Below are 17,330 nucleotides of genomic sequence, written 5' to 3' on the forward strand. Positions count from 1 at the left end.
ATTGGAAAAATGTTGCCTGGTCTGATGAGTCTCAATTTCTGCTGCAACACTCAGATGGCAGGGTCAGAATTTTGCATCAACATCATGTAAGAATTGATCCATCCCGCCTTTTATAATTGGTTCAGGCTGGTGGTGGTGTTGTAATGATGAGGGGGATATTTTCTTGGCACACTTTGGGCCTATTAGTATCAATTGAGCATTGTGTCAACGCCACAGCCTACCTGAGTAAAGCGCATATCATCCAAGGTTTCTTATTTCAATAGAGCACCTTTGGGATGTGGTAGAACAGGAGATTCACATCATGGATGTGCAGCTGACAAATCTGCAGCAACTTCGTGATGCTATCATATCAATATGGACCAAAATCTCTGAGGAATATTTCCAGTACCTTGTTGAATCTATGCCCTATAAGATTAAGGCAGTTCTGAAGGCAAAAGCGGCTACTAGTAAGGTGTACCTAACAAAGTGGCCGGTGAGTGTATATTTATATTGTTTAAAACATGAAACCTGCAGGCAACCAATAGGGGTCAGTCACGGACAGGGGAAACCAGCAAGCACACTTGCTAACCAACTCTCATATTAATAGCTAATAAAGCAAACATTTTACATATTTCATGAATATATTTAAGTTAATGGATAAAAATATGATGAAATTCAACTACACAAATAAATGCATGTTTAAAACTGAAGGCATATGTTTTAACAGCTACCTATATATACCTAAAATAGCTTTGAATTGCAAATGAGGTTAGAAGTACAGGTAATGCTTTATTTCAACAAGGACTTAATTTAGTAATGATGTAATAGTGAAGGCGTGTATGATGTATATATACAAAGAATTGTGTGATACTGAAAAGTGGAGGAATGCCTCCTAAAGTTTACACAATGAAATATTATCTTAAAATACATTGAATAAGAAAACAATTATTATTTTAAGTTGCAAAAACCCTATTAACTACTACATATTTATTTATATATTTACCATTTATATATTTATTATTTTTTTGTTTATTACATCAATGTTGAAGCCTAAAAAAGAAAGAGAAATAGAAAAAACCAAGGACAAATGAAATATAAGAAATTTTCTCAACATTTAATGATATCAAAAAGTGGAGCATGTTGAAAAACATTTCAGCAACCTGGACAAAAAAACGTTTATAAAATAAGAAATGACGTACAAGAGAAAATGGGCTTGAAAATATGAATACAGAATAAGAATTGTGCTACAATGGCCGACTTTTCTGAAACAAATAAGAGTAATATTAATAATAATAAATCTTCAAAATGCTACCTCCACAACCGATGAAGCCATTTGGTGTCATTAAATGTTAAATCACAATACATATCTTCATACAGGCTTTTCCCTTATAGCACAATCTCCATTATGATTCCTCCAATATACTTAGATGTGTATTTTAACATGACAGTGACAACATGCTTTTCTCAGTCAACATACCAACACGGTTATTCCTCAATCCTCATGAAGCTACTACCAAATACTGCATCTCTAATGTCAGAATAAATTCTACTAATAAGTCTAGTCTTCCTCAGTGTGATCTTTACAGTGTGAGACACTCTGTATACTAATAATTCACTTTTATTTTGACATAATCATCAAATTCCGAATCAAAAAAAAAGTTTTTCGGGTGAGTACAAGCTAGCTGTGCAATCTATTAGATTTCAGTGACAAAATGAGCTATAATAATAACAACATGGAAGCGTAAGAAAATAATGTGCAAATGTTTTTGGCAAACGTTTATTTCCATAAACTGATAATTTGCTCTTGTAATTATAGAATACTTTACAATGCTCCTGGGACTATCCTCTTCGCCTCGTAATAAATATACAACACTGAGCTATCATAACCCATGGCCCACCTTATATGGCCTCTTCGAAAGGTCGTTCGTTTTAAGGCTGCTTAAGTGATTTCAGTATCTTCAAGTAATGACGCAATAAATAAAAAATATCCGCCCGATAGAATGTACTTCTGTTTCATCCGATGTTAAAAAGTGGTTCTCAGTTCAAGTCGAAGGACATTAAGGTAGATTGCGATCGCAGTCGTGTTTTCTGGATGTTTTATTAAACCGTCGATATCTGACGCCCCGTGTTTGTAAAGTGGCAGATATCGTTGGAAGCCTGTGTCATTCTGAAAGGCAGTGCAGCAGTGTTTCATAGCTGTCCCTATGTTGCGCGTTTTAAGACACTTTTCTGACCTTTGAAAACTTTCGTAAAGATATAAGACAAATTGTTATGCTGTATTGTTTATATGAAAGCATGTATGTTGTACATAAATGCGGCAGAATGTAAAGTCAGACTAACTGAATAAAAGCCTTCTGAAAAAAAAAAAATTGAGTTCCCAATATCGATAGGCTGGAGGAAAAATACAAACAAAAAATTGACGGCAAACTGTTATGTGCGTAACGTTTCTGTGCGATGCGATTTACGAATAACCTGTTTTTTTGGTCCTTCTGCTTTTACGGATTCATTCCCACTGTCCGTTAAGTCAGAAGTGGGAGTTGTGGATGACACTGAACAGTCCTGTGTGCCTAAAACGCTGCCCCCTGTGGCCGCCGGCGGTATTACAAGCGGAGGTGGTCTTCCTATTGCAGTCCCAAGGGTTTCCTTTACGGAGATTGTCTTTTCCGTAATGAGCAGGTGGGCGTTTTCGACAAGTTTGGATTCTGATGTCTTTTTGTTTTTTGTGTGTGTGCAGATCGCACTGTCGTCGTCGAGTTCGCTTGATGTGTGCTCAGAGCTGCTGAGCCATGAGCTGGTGTCGCTGGGACTCGACCCTCGATCGTCCTCTAGGAAACGTTTGCTGCTTGAAGATCCTTGCGAGTCGGAGTCGGACCAACTTAATCTGCGCTTCTGCAAAAGGAAACATGATGCAATTTAGAGCAAGACACTGCAGGTAGTGAGAAAGAAAAAGAAACCTTTTTATCCATACACACACACACACACACACTTATTTAACAGCACACATTTAACAAATAATATAGGTATACATAAAATATTGTATATAGTAATCTACACTGTACTAATTTTTGTCAAATTATATATTTTTATTCGCTATTCAGTCCTTATTTTATTTGATTATTATTATAGATTCCTTTATTATCAGTGTTTAATAAACATGCTGTATCTGGCAACAAAGCTCTTTATGATTTTGGGAATTAGATTTTTAGATTTAGAAATGAAAACCTGAAACCAGCACAAAAAGCCAAAAAGTTTCAATATTGACAGGTGCACAAAAAAGCAGTGTTTTTACTTCAGTGTTTCCACTTTTACCTGTAGTATTTCAACATGTTTTGACTCCAAGGCCCTCACTGTGCATATTAATCTTTATAAGGCCACAAAAATGTTCAAGCCGTTTATATTTATAGATTACAAATTTGTTTTGATACTTTATTCAAACACTACAGTAATTCTGATTTGAAAATGTAAAAAAAAAAATTATAATTCCACACAAAAAATGGTGTTATAAGGACAGTGACACTGACAGTAGGCTGTGAGCCAATTTCAGGCTATTAGTGAGCATCTGTCAGGCTAGTTTTTTTAACACATTGGCACTAGTCTGGCTCACGTTGGCTGCAGTTTGCAAGCTGAATCAGCACTGGAGCCATCGGTGAGAGAGAACGTGAACCAGTTTAGTGAACGAGTCAGTGCATGAGAATAAAAGCCAGAGTAATGAAAGCAAGCACTGAGTTCAAGACGGCACAGACAGAAGCCTGTTCTAGTGTTACGTCAACAATACAAAAAGAGTTTCATAACAACAAGGAAGAAAGCGATCAAAAGTGATATTTAAAATGTTACCTGCTACTATAGATGATTAATCCTTGTGGATCAATTAAAAGTAATGCCCATAGAGGAAAAGTTGCATTACACAAGTATAATATTTAATAATTTATTTATACATCTACATTCATTTAAAGGTTGACAACCAAAAATGTATTCGTTTTAAAGTTTTTAACCCTTTAAAATAAAGTTGTTTACATAGTGCCACTGCTGTTGTTGCTTTTTTTTTTTATTAAATCTATCATTCTCAGAATTTAAAAGATTCTTTAAAAGCTAAACTGATTTTTTGTGTGATGAATTATTATTGTTTGTGTCACACACATCAAAGAAACCTCTGATATCCATTCAACACACCCACATAATTACTATTACATAATTCATTTGGCCTGCAGTGCTTAAAAGTGTGATTATTAAGTGATTATTTTCTTTACAGGTCAAACCTGAAACAAAATTTAAATATTTGTGCTGTCAAACAATAATCACGTCCAAAAAATAATAATAATAATAATTCACATTTTTCTAAATTATTTGTGCGTGTGTGTAAATGATTTTTGAAGGATCATGTGACACTGAATAAATATGTGACACTGAATAAATGTATATTTTATTTTATGAACAGTATGTCTATGTATTTTTACATGTATATACATAAATATGTTCAGTACACACAGATTATGTAGATTATATAAACACAAACTTTTATCTTGGATCCGATTAATCGCAACCCAATATTGTTTGATAGCACTAATTAATTAATAAACAATTAAATAAATACGTAAGTATTAGAACTGTACGATATTGGAAAAATCAAACATAGCAATATTTTGTTATTCTGTGATTATATATTGCGAAATGAAGACAATTTCACCAGATATGAGCTGATTTTGTAACTGCATACAGTTCACCGGAAGCAATTTACCCAAGTTACTGAAAACTAAAAGTCCTTCTGCATATACCCTATTATTATTATTATTATTATTATTATTTACCAAAGTGTAAAATAGATTTACGAAATGGCAAAGAGTTCCATTTTCTATAAAATACACATTTTGCCAAGATCTGGAATCAAAATATTGCTATTATTGACACAGCCATGTTTTCCAAGGACTGCAAGAATCGTGGTTCTTTAATAATAATAATAATAATAATAATAATAATAATAAAGGTATAATTTTTATAAGTAATTTTTTAAGGATTAATTATTTGTCTATATTTATGCTAGTTTTGTATTATTTTAACATCATCTTGAGGTCACCTTGAAGTGGTAGTTATAGACAATAAATGTCACAAATTCACACCCATGAACCAACAAAACATGCAGGCAAAAAGGACATTTAATTAGTTAAAGTGGGTATTAAAGGGGTCCTTTTTGCGCTTCTATTCTAGACAGGCATTTGAGGAGCTTACCTTGACAGGAATGTGTAATTGATCCTGATTCCAGCGTGGCGGCAGATTAGCCATGAGACTGTGGAGTGAAGAGTGTGTGCTGTCACGATGCTGAGGCCTAACTTGAGGAAACCAGACCTTCAGCATCATCTCCAGCTGCAGAAGAGTGCCCATATACTTCTCCCTATGCATGTACACAAAGAAATATTATTTAGAAAAGTGCATAATATGCGTTGGATACAATATTGAGGATCACCTCAGTAGTGAAAGTGGGTGAAAGTGCAGAAAATAAAATGTAAAAATACCCAAGGTCAGGTTTTTGTAGAACACCCACAATCCTTCGCAGCCGGTCCATGGCAACACTCTGCTGAAATGAGCTCAAACCTGCCAAATAAGAAACAAAGGAATACAATTAACACAATGATTGCCTGTAAAGTAATATAATCTACTGTTCAAAGGTTTGGGATGGAAATGTCTTATAAAATCTCTCATGTACATTAAGGATTTATTTAATTTAAATAAAAATACAGTCTTTACTCTTAAATGTCTCATGATACTTTAGAAATCATTATAATATGCTAATTTAATGCTCAAGAAACATTAATATTTAAAACAATTAAGCTACTACCCAGCAAGCATTTTATTTAATGTTTAAAAGACATCTAATAGATGTCTATTAGACATCAATATACAAAAACAACAGTCATTACGCTTCAGTGTCACATGATCCTTCAGAAAACATTTTAATATGCTAATTTGATGTTCAAGAAACTTTAATATTGAAAGTTTTTTTACTGTTTAAAAGACATCTAATGGACATCCAAAAATAAATGTCTAATAGATGCAAATATACAAAACCAAGACAGTCTTTACACTTCAGAGTCACATGATCCTTCAGCTATCATTATAATATGCTAATTTGATGCTTAAGAAACTATTAATAATTAATAATTAATTAATATTGAAAACGGTTAAGGTACTACGCACCAAGCATTTTTTTATATTTAAAAGACATCTAATAGACATCCAAACATAGACGTCTATTAGACATCAATATACAAAAACAAGTCTTTACTCTGTCACATGATCCTTCAGAAATCATTATAAGATGCTAATTTGATGCTCAAGAAACATTTATAATGAAAATGGTTGAGCTACTTCCCGACAAGCATATTTTATCTTTAAAAGACCTCTAATAGACATCCAATTATTTCAATTATTATAATATGCAAATGTGATCCTTAAGAAACATTGTTTTCAATAGAAATTGAGCTACTTCCCTGCAAGCATTTTTTAATGTATAAAAGACCTCTAATAGACATCCAAAAATAGACATTTATTAGACATATATATACAAAAACAACAGAGAGTCTTTACTCTTCAGTCTCACATGATCCTTCAGAAATCATAATAATATGCTAATTTCATGCTTAAGAACCATTAATATCAAAAGCGAATAAGCTACTTCCCAGCAAGCTTTATGTTTAAAAGACATCTAATAGACATCCAAACATAGATATCTATTTGACATGAATATACAATAACAACAGACCAAAACTAAACTAGTCATCAATACAGAATAGACTTCTCATGTAGTCATTCATTCTGTTCAATTTGATGACTAGTCTCTTTTAGAGGTCTATTAGACCTTCACTCACAGACCAATTTTTGCCTAGTTTTAGCCAAACATAGTTGTCTATTACACATCTTTTAAAAACCAAAAATGCTTGCAGCCATACTAATGAGTGTAAGTTTAAATATTTTTAATAAACTGAATTTTTACAGCAAATTTATATAGCATTTTAAATGTACAGTTGGTCACTTTGAATTAGATCATATATTTTTATGACAAAAGCATCTCATTAATAAATAATATACAATTAAAAACCACCTTTTAACTTTAATGGATGATAAGTATTTCTGGTGACTGGTTACTGAATACCTCCACAATTGAGTTAATTTCATAAAATAGTCAGTAAACGTTGGCCAGTGCAATAGAATGCATTTTTCTGTCACATTTAATCAAATTTCATGCATTCGTTTATTTTCCCCTGTTCATTACCTTTCTCATATCGTCCGGTTTTCAATCCATTCAGCAGCTCTATTAGAGGCCTGATGTACCCATTCAGCTCTGAGCACTGCAAGACACATTTTAACACATATTTAGAAAAATCCTCACAGCTGCATTTAAAAAACAGAAAAGCACTTCAAAAATACAGAACACCATCCCATGAATATTCAGGCTCTTAACTGTTCGAAATAAAAAAGGCTGAGATTGCATGACAAAAACATTGTACCATTCAGAACTGAAATGACTCATGCAGAATTTCCAAAGCTTTGTGGTATTAATCACTTGCACGCAGAACAACATGATCACCCACAGTTAGACGTCAATGATACCTCCAAGGCTGTCAGATGTTTGTCATGTAATATGCTAAATCCATCTAGTTTGAACAAAATTTATGAAGGTTTAAATCAGTGGTTCAATCGGTATTGAGCATGTACGCATCTGTCACACTCTTTGAAAGAGGCTTATATTGAAGTGCACCAGTTACAAGCTATATTTGACATGACAGCAAACTCGCTAGCTGGTGTGTGAGAGATTTTCACATGGAGTGGATTTCACATTCAAAGAGGCGCCTCTTAAAGGCACAGCAACAACAAAAACACTGCTTATGTGTATGGCTAAGAGGAATATCCCTTAGGATCAAAAATAAACAAAAAAAAAATTTAACTTTTAATTTACTCGCCCTTAAGTCATTAAATATGATATTCGTTCATCTTTAGACATTAAAAAGATAGTTTAACAATAATTTACTCGCTATTTACTCACCCTCAAACCTTTATGAGTTTCTTTTATTCTGTCAAACACAATAGAAAATATTTTGAAGAATGTTAGAAGCTGTTAACCATTGAATTCCATTGATCAATGGTAATAATAATTCCATTATTGTCAATGGTAACAGGTTTCCAACATTCTTCAAAACATCTTATTTTCTGTTTAACAGAAGAAACATTAAACTGTTTATACACATACTGGTTTACTCATTCGATCATTTTCCTTCAGCATAGTTCCTTTATTTATCAGGGGTTATCACAGCAGAATGAACCGCCATCTTATCCGGCATATGTTTTACGCAGCGGATGCCCTTCCAGCCGCAACCAATTACTGGGAAACACCCATACACTCTCACATTAACACATAGTCAAATTAGTTTATTCAATTTAACTATAGCGCATGTCTTAGAACTGCAGAGAAAACCGGAGCACCAACTGGCCAAGCCAGCGATCTTCTTGCTGTGAGGCAACATCGCTAACCATTGAGCCACAGTGCTGCCCCCATGCTGGTTTAGTTACATTTAAATATTTAACCAGCAGACAAATGTGGTCAGGGAAACTCAAACGTACTTGAATGACACATGACAACCAATGATATTCATTCTTGAATCAAGTAGGCTTGGTTGTCTGCGCAATAGCCTGGTGGTCAGCGCGCTGACATGCGGTGCAGTGGCACTTCAGGGCATCTCGAGTTCGAATCCCAACTCGAGGACATTTCATGTTCCTACCCAACCCCCCTTCTATCTCTCGCCCCTACTTCGCTTCCTGTCTGAAAAATTGTCCTATCCACTTAATAAAGGCCAAAAATAAATTTTTATGTAGGTCCGTTTATGTTTGTGTATAAATATTAAGAAGATAAAATACAAAATGAATCGATTCATCATAAAAAAAGCCTTCTTTTTTCTTCAGAAGCCTTTAAAGATCGCATGAAGTCGGCGCCAGTAGGCTAGTGGTTAAATGCGCCATCATATCGCACCATGGTGCTCACGGCGACCAGAGTTCAATTCCTGGTTTGAGGTCCTTTGGAGAATCTTCCCTTCTCTCTGCTCTCATTATTTTCCTGTCTGTAACCTCTACTGTCCTTTCCAATTAAAAAGGTGAAAACTCCCTAAAAAACAGTCATTAAAAAAAATTGTTCGCATGAACTGGAAGCTGTGATCGTTATTTTATCCGTATTGTGATGCAGTTCCTAGAGAATCGGAATTTTAAATGAGCAAACAGGGCGTGGCTTGTTTTTTCAACTACGAGCAGATTGGATGTAGTAAAGTAGGCATTTCATTCAGAAAGATCAGGAAAGGGGTTTTAGATGAGTTTCTACAACCTAACAGACTCCTCCTGCTCACCATTTCTGTTTGTTGCATAAACTGACAGCCCGAGGGGGTGTGGTTAAAATCGTAGCCACGCCCATTATCTCAAAATCACGTAATCTGATAATTTAACTAAAAACAAATAAGAAGTGCATTTTGAGATTTTAATTAAAGATTAGATGGGTTTTTGTTCTTGACGACATGCACAGATGAATTGTTCACCACAAAACTAGCAATGTGAGCTAGCAAAATCATATGGTTAGTTTTGATTTCATGGGGACTTTAAACAACCTGACTCATATGGATTTAATTTTTCATCACTATTCTGAAGCATCCTAAACTAGTTTTGAATGAACTGTGTTCCAGAAATCTCTCTAATTTTATTAACATCAACTTCTCATGTTCTCAAGATGAACAAATGTATTAAATAACTACAGAACTCCATATTTCAAAACTGATTTCGAAACATCTATGAGTAAGCCTGACACTGTAATCCAAAACACAACACAGAAAAACATCACAGAGAAAACACATTTTGAGACTCACTTTGCGCGCAAACCTCAGGTCGCCTTCTGTAGAAATCCTCTCAGATGGGGTTGAGATCGGCCCAGTCTGCCCATTTACAACATTATTGCTCCTCTGGTTCATAAATCTGAGGCGAGAATCTGAATTGGGCGAGCTCCCGTTGGCTAAGGAAAGTGGTTTTGGAACTCCCGCCGCCTCGCTTTCAGAGGAGAAGACCTCAGATTCATCCTCCGTCTGCTCACTCTCGCTGTACATGAGACTCGGGGTGGAGGAAAGGGAATCTTGTGTTTGCCATTTGGAAGGACTCCCCGGTGATAGCATTACTGTGGTAGGAGAAAACGGATATACATGTGTGAGGTGTCAGATTTTTTTAAGCTGAAATGATCACAGCAAGCAATTTTTGTCCTGTAATCCGTCTGAGAGAATGTAAACAAAGAGCATAACAATAAAGGAAAGGGCTAGTTGACACAATATTAGTCTGTGCTTGCAAAGCCTTGTCAAAACTACAAACATGGAAGAGAATATATAGTGGCCTCATATATATATATATATATATATATATATATATATATATATATATATATATATATATATAAATAAATAAATAAATAAATAAATAAATAAAAAATATATATATATATATATATATATATATATATATATATATATATATATATATATATATATATATATATATATATATATATATATATATATATATATATATATATATATATATATATATATATAGTTTAGCATTCAAGATATTAATATATTCTTTAATATATACTGTAGGGCTGTGCCATTTAAGAAAATATCTAATTGCGATTTTTCTGACAGATATTGCTATTTAATTCTCAATTTAATTTTGTAGTCAAGCTTCAGCTTAATCATCTGTAAACCGTGGCTTAATTCTGCGACAGCTCTTAAAAATGACCTGTTTTTGTTTGATTACTTCAGAGGACCAATGCGATTAGACGATCATTATTCAGAGGATAATAATGTGTAACACGACTATAAATGAGGTTGGTGTCGTGATCTCGTTCATTTCGAGTGCACATGCACATTAGCTTGGGCAACCTGAAAATATGCCGGTTTTGTTTGATTCGGACATTTAGAAATGAAACTTATGAGGCAGTTGTAGTTCAATTCTATTGATGATTCCAAATATGTAATGTAATCATAAGCTGGCAAAACAGTTTTAAAGAATTTGATGTTTCCCCATTTAGACAGAATGGCCAAGTGGCATTTTAAAGACGGCCACTGAGTGAAATGACTTGCCTTAAATGAGCTTTGGGTTGGTTCTTAGAACAAAATAGAGTAAAAAACAAAAAAACAAACAGCGCTTATCATTGTTATCGACATAAATTTTAATCGCGATTTGATATATCGCTTATAAACCCAGCCCTAGTGTCACGTGATCCTTCTGAAATCATTCTAATATGTTTTATCCTAACTACTTGGTGTGTGTGTGTGTGTGTGTTTTAATTACCAGTATATTATGTAAGACTAAAATCTTCTGTAACATTATAACAGTCTGTACTGTAATATTATGTGCCTCCCTGAAGGAAAAAGTGGTCAAAAATGTTAAACCCTTGTAATTACTGTGTACATACACACATGTATATGTTAACATGAAACGCAGAAAGCTGAGCTTCTGGCCTGACTGGACTTGCAGAAAAACACGTATTGTTGAAGTAAAAAAAATGTAAAGAAACATCCAGTTTCTTTCAGTCAAGGAAACAAGAGAGGTTTAAGCACTTAACAAACAATTGGCAATGGAAAGCGTGCTTAAAACAGACGAAGGAACGCGGGATGCTTTCCAAAACCAAAAAAGAGAGATCACGGAGATACCATAATTACTCCGATTTGAAGCACGCCATGTTCCTATCACTAGGTGAAAAGCCACAACACCACATTTGGGCTGCGTCTCAAAAAACGTGGAGCTATACAACCTAAAGGGCTTTTGAGAAGCACATGAATATAAAATGAACATGGGCTATATAACGCCTACAGTGCTGTTTAGATGGACGTCTATAAATACGGAGTAGGGTTTCATAATATACACGCTGAAAAAAAAACACACTCAACGGCATGTGCCTCATAAAAATAAACAGCTAGGCGGTGCCATTAAGACACATTAACTTCCACCAGATGGACAGCTTGGTGGTTATTTTAATATGAAATATCATTTTAAAAATTACATTATTGATAAGTGTGTTATATACGTATTAAACATTTACACAGCTTTATTATTTTCATAACACACTCTATTCGTTTGTGTTTATTGACTAACTCTTGCACTAACGTTATATATGGGTGTGTCGTTTATCCATACATCTGATCACGTTTAATTAATAAACTGTAATAAATGTTACACATATACACATAAATATAATAACTCAAATATATATATACTGTAAAGTATTTTTAGAAATCGCACACGTGCATAAACAACAGCGATGCGAAAATGAAATATGCGTTTACTAGTATCAACATAAAGAAGGGAAAGTAACTTAAATTATGAAATATTAATTTTAATCGAGATTATTAAATTGCAATATTACAATAATAATGAACATGGCTATCAAAACAAACGGATTATTCATCTTAGTATGGCGTAAACACGCAAAGCAAGGTCGATGATAACATTTGGAGGATATCTGGGTGTATAACAGATTAATTTGTTATATTTTTACAAGATAAAAAAAACCGCAGGCATTCCCTTACCTTGATGCTGTGTCGTTTCTGGGTCGGTACCACAACAACCTCGTGCCCGGTTCCACTCACACGTCCTGCAGCGTTGCTCGTCCGCCTAAAAGTGGTTATATGAAGTTTATTGCTTACGAGGATTGTCTTGATCGCACGCACTATTGTCCTGAGTGAATTTTTGGACTTCTCTCCTCTTCCTTTCACCACTCACGTCACTTTACAGCGAGGGACGACATGTGAACAGCTACACGTGCTGAACAAAAGCCAACGCAGGCCGCGCTCCCATTGGCTGACAGATCAAAGGCGACTCGCTGATTGGACCGCATAGCAACCAATCCGCGTGCAAATGCGACGTGACTGGTCGATTATATCTGTTTGCACACCCCCCTCCCCGCACGTGGCACTCGTGTGTAAAGGCAGATACTACGCATTGAGTCACATTTTACAGATGGTGCTCATTGTTCCACGTTAGGAAGAGAGTGTACACGGGACAGTTTTTTGGGGGGGAGCATAACACGTTTACTCTCAATGCTGCTTTCAATTTGAGATGACATTACAGATATTTTAGTAATTATCTATCTATATGTTTTAAATGGTACTTTATTGAAGATATGTATTCAATACAAGTTGATAGAAAGCAAAGCAGTGTTTACAGTAAACCTACAACAGTTAAATGCCTTGTTTAAGTATAAATGAAATTAAAGCTAACCATATGATTTGGCTAGCCCACATTGCTAATTTTGGGGTGAACAACATATCTGCGCATGTCATTAGGAAACAAAATAGTTTGCCCTTGTAATCTAAAATGAAAATCTGAAATGCACTTCCTGTTTATTTTCAGTTAAATCGTCAGATTACGTCTGTCTGAGGTATTGGGCGTGGCCAACATACTTAACCACGCCCCTTTATCTCTCAGTTTTGACAACAAACAGAAAGGGTGAGAAAAAGGAGTCTGTTATGTTGTAATAGCTCTCCCAAAACCATTTCCTTCATGTTTATGAATGAATTGCCTACTTCACTATATCCAATCAGCTCAAAGGAGAAAAAAAAACAAGCCACTCCCACTGTTTACTCATTTAAAATTCAGTTTCTCTAGGAACTGCGTCCCAATACGAAAAAAACAGTCGCAGCTTCCGGTTCATGCGGGTTTCATCACAACAGAGCTTCTTAAAACCTCTTTAGTTGTTCTAAATTTACTGTAAACAACATATTCATGGTGGTTGTTGCTTTTTTTAACGTTGAATGATTGGCTGATGAGCGTTCTAAGATGTGTGATCGTTTTTTTAGACAGGCTAAACCAATAGTATCTGGATGGAGCCTTTATATTGCAAGCTGAGATTGCATCACTCAGCAATGTCAGACACAATGCACTCAATGGAGTGAGTGATGTCGTAGGGTTAGGGGCGGGGTTAGGTAAGCGCATTAAAAATCTTTGGATGCAGCTCAGATTGCACTGCACCAGGTCTGCATCCAGACCCCTCTCGGCTAAACACACACCTTATGTAGTTGGAGCAAGTTTATAACCGCATTGCAGTTTCATATCACTACACCCTGTGATTTCAGTTACTTCACATCCTTTACAGCTGACAAAAATCACACCAAAACAAAAGAGAAGCTTTGTGTAAGAGTAGGCTCACACACATTAGTGGTTTGATGGGAATCTGACAAATGCCTTGAAATAAAGCATCTGATTATAAAGTATGTATAGCTTTACGAAATATGTGATGACTTAGAGAGGGAAAGCGGTTAATGCCACCTATGGTGCTTTGCGAGTGTGTTCACGTGTTTTGAGGTAGAGTAAAAGCTATTCTGTTGCTTTGATAAGTCAAGTGTGTTCATTAAACTATTACAATGTCTTTTGATGAGGTAACAATAGTGGACTAGTTGACTGTAGTTGAATTATTAGAAAATAATCACCAACAGATTAATTTTGGCATGTTTTTCGACATTCAAAAGAATTGTTTGCCATGTGTTCAAACTACTTGTTTAAAATGAGCAGAAACAACATGATTTTTCAGGGTTTTTTGGGGACAACGTAATTGTGTTATGTTCAATCCAATTAAATTAGTGAAAAACTAATAAGCTAACTTAATTCCTTCATGTTGTTCCAACACAAATTCATAGTGTTAAACTCTCAGTATTTTTTACAGTGTGATAAATCATCAACTCATGAACAATTATTCCTTACCTAAAACAGTAAACACACACAGCACATGCATTAATGGCAAAAAATGTGTCAATTTGATACTTTTTAACATTAAATATTTAAGTGTGTCAATGTCATTAGAAAAATAGTCATCACTAGTGCAAGGCATTGATAAGTTGGTTTTCTAAGATTAATGGCACAAACATACACTCTTTATTAGCTATACCTTCCTTGTACTGGGTTGGACAATTGGTACTACTGGCCTAAAGTGTGCCAAGAAAATATCCCTCACACCATTACACAACCTCCAGCAGCCTGAACCGTTGATACTAGGCAAGATGGATCCATGCTTACATGTTTTTGACGCCAAAATCTGACCCTACCATCCGAACGTAGCAGCAGAAATCAAGACTCATCAGACCAGGCAACTTTTCCAATCGTCTAATGTCTAATTTTGTTGAGACTGTGTGAATTGTAGCCTCAGTTTCCTGTTCTTAGCTGTCATCCAGTGTGGTCTTCTGCTACTGTAGCCCATCTGCCACAAGGTTGGCGTCCTGTGCATTCAGAGATGCTCCTCTGCATACCTCGGTTGTAACGAATGATTGATTTACTGTTGCCTTTCAGTTGGAACCAGTCCGGCCATTCTCCTCTGACCTCTGGCATCAACAAAGCATTTGCGCCCACAGAACTGCTGGATATTCTCTCTTTTTCGGACCATTCTCTGTAAACCCCAGAGATGGTTGTGCGTGAAAATCTCAGTAGATCAGCAGTTTCTGAAATACTCAGACCAGCCCGTCTGGCACCAACAACCATGCCACGTTTAAAGTCACTTAAATCCCCTTTCCTCCCCAGTCTGATACTCGGTTTGAACTGCAGCAGATCATCTTCACCATGTCTGTATGCCTAAATGGATTGATTTGATGCCATGTGATTGGCTGATTAGAAATTAACGAGCAGTTAGACAGGTGTACCTAATAAAGTGGCCTTTATTATAAGAGTCTTAATCCACATAATATTCGCAACATATCCATAATTTCAAGATGATTGAGAGTTATACAATCTTACATGCTTGAACAACTGTTTAACATGAGCAACTGTTATAGTTGTAATCTTTTAATCACAGTAATTCTGGTATTACAGCTTCAAACACAGCTCGACCAATCAGAATCAAAGACTGGATGATCCGTTTTATAATATTTACAATATTAAAGTGTATGTTTTAATGTGACATGAAGTCTCTTTTTTACATTAAATGTACTAAAAATAAATTAAATGTTAACTAATGTTGGTGAAACGGTGGCGCAGTGGGTAGCATGTTCATTCACAGCAAGAAGGTCGCTGGTTCAAGTCCCCGCTGGATCAGCTGGCATTTCTGTGTGGAGTTTGCATGTTCTCCCTGTGTTTGCATGGGTTTCCTCCAGGTGCTCCGGTTTCCCCCCACAGTCCAAAGACATGGGGTACAGGTGAATTGAATAAACTAAATTGGCTGTAGTGTATGAATAAGCGTGCATGGATGTTTCCCAGTGATGGGTTGCAGCTGGAAGGGCATCCACTGCGTAAAACATATGCTGGATAAGTTGGTGGTTCATTCTGCTGTAGCAATCCCTGGTGAATAAAGGGACTAAGCCAAAGGAAAATGAATGAATGAATAAATTAAATGTTAACAGATGCTAGAGTTAGCTAGAGTTAGCTAGAGTTTCCAAGACGATATTTCTCATTGATATTTACTTTAACTTGATATACTATGGTAATTCTAACAAAACTTGACAAGCATATAAGAAAACAGATCTGAAAGATGACAATTATATTTAAAAAATAATCTAAAAAAATAAATATGAATAAATATTTAAGATAATCTCAATAACTATCTAATATTTACAAAACTACATTATGTATATCCTAAAATAATACAAGATGATCCTGATTGTGTCCCAAAAGTTACCTTTCCCTTTAAAAACAAAAACAAATCCAGCCCCCATTGAAACGCATTGCATAACCCACACGCTGTCCTTCGACCTCAAAGTTTCAAACTCTCACTATCACAGTTTGTTTTGGTGAACTTTCCTTTTCCAGCTGATAGCAGAACTATAAATGTTCGTAACTTACAGAAAAGAGAAGGTCAGCTGAGGACAACAAGTGCCTTTGGCTCGGTTTCACTCAAAACAAATGAGCTGATGATTCTGCTCCCTGTGGTCAGCCAAACTACCAGGCAATATTGTCCACAATGATACATTTGCTCTGCATTCTGGGCTTTGGCTCATTTCATGGTTATTATGATCAAAAGGACACTGTCAAGAATAATTATGAGTCTTTCTGGGCAGATGCATTAATAATGAGCCAAAAGCAACAGTAAAGTGCGGTCACTACTGAAGGCCTATGTGTGAAATAAAGAAATGCGGTGTGCTTTTTTCAACTAAAGTAAATTATATATATAAATCAGAAATAAATACTTTGAAATTAACTGCACATAATAATTGTATCAATTGTTAAAATACTGAAATTGTTAAATGAACACTCAACATTTAAAAAAATGTCTCATTTTACTACTACCCTATAGTTAAACAGTGGAGTTTCACCAATTTTTAATCCATTCAGCAAATCTCTGAAGCTGCGTCCCAAAT

General features: G+C 35.3%; 1 protein-coding gene across 1 annotated transcript; it reads right to left on the bottom strand.

The window, feature by feature from the left end:
- Positions 1-1,072: 1,072 nt before the first annotated feature.
- On the bottom strand, positions 1,073-12,810 carry ciarta (circadian associated repressor of transcription a). Its single transcript, NM_001327898.2, has 6 exons — positions 12,582-12,810; positions 9,873-10,174; positions 7,244-7,319; positions 5,487-5,565; positions 5,203-5,365; positions 1,073-2,868 (listed from the first exon to the last, which is right to left on the bottom strand). The coding sequence occupies exons 2-6, from the start codon at positions 10,170-10,172 to the stop codon at positions 2,410-2,412; spliced, it is 1,077 nt and encodes a 358-aa protein (NP_001314827.1). The 5' UTR covers positions 10,173-10,174; positions 12,582-12,810; the 3' UTR covers positions 1,073-2,409.
- Positions 12,811-17,330: the final 4,520 nt, after the last annotated feature.

Source organism: Danio rerio, chromosome 19 (assembly GCF_052040795.2).
Source record: "Danio rerio strain M-AB ecotype USA chromosome 19, GRCz13ab, whole genome shotgun sequence".
NCBI lineage: Eukaryota > Metazoa > Chordata > Actinopteri > Cypriniformes > Danionidae > Danio > Danio rerio.

Excerpts from the sequence above, each read along its gene's own strand:
- ciarta (NM_001327898.2), bottom strand. The coding sequence starts at position 10,172 with ATGCTATCACCGGGGAGTCCTTCCAAATGGCAAACACAAGATTCCCTT. Across the intron at positions 5,566-7,243 it reads AACCGGACGATATGAGAAAG|GTTTGAGCTCATTTCAGCAG; the intron begins GTAATGAACAGG and ends CTTATTTGGCAG. Across the intron at positions 5,366-5,486 it reads CTACAAAAACCTGACCTTGG|GGAGAAGTATATGGGCACTC; the intron begins GTATTTTTACAT and ends GTACATGCATAG.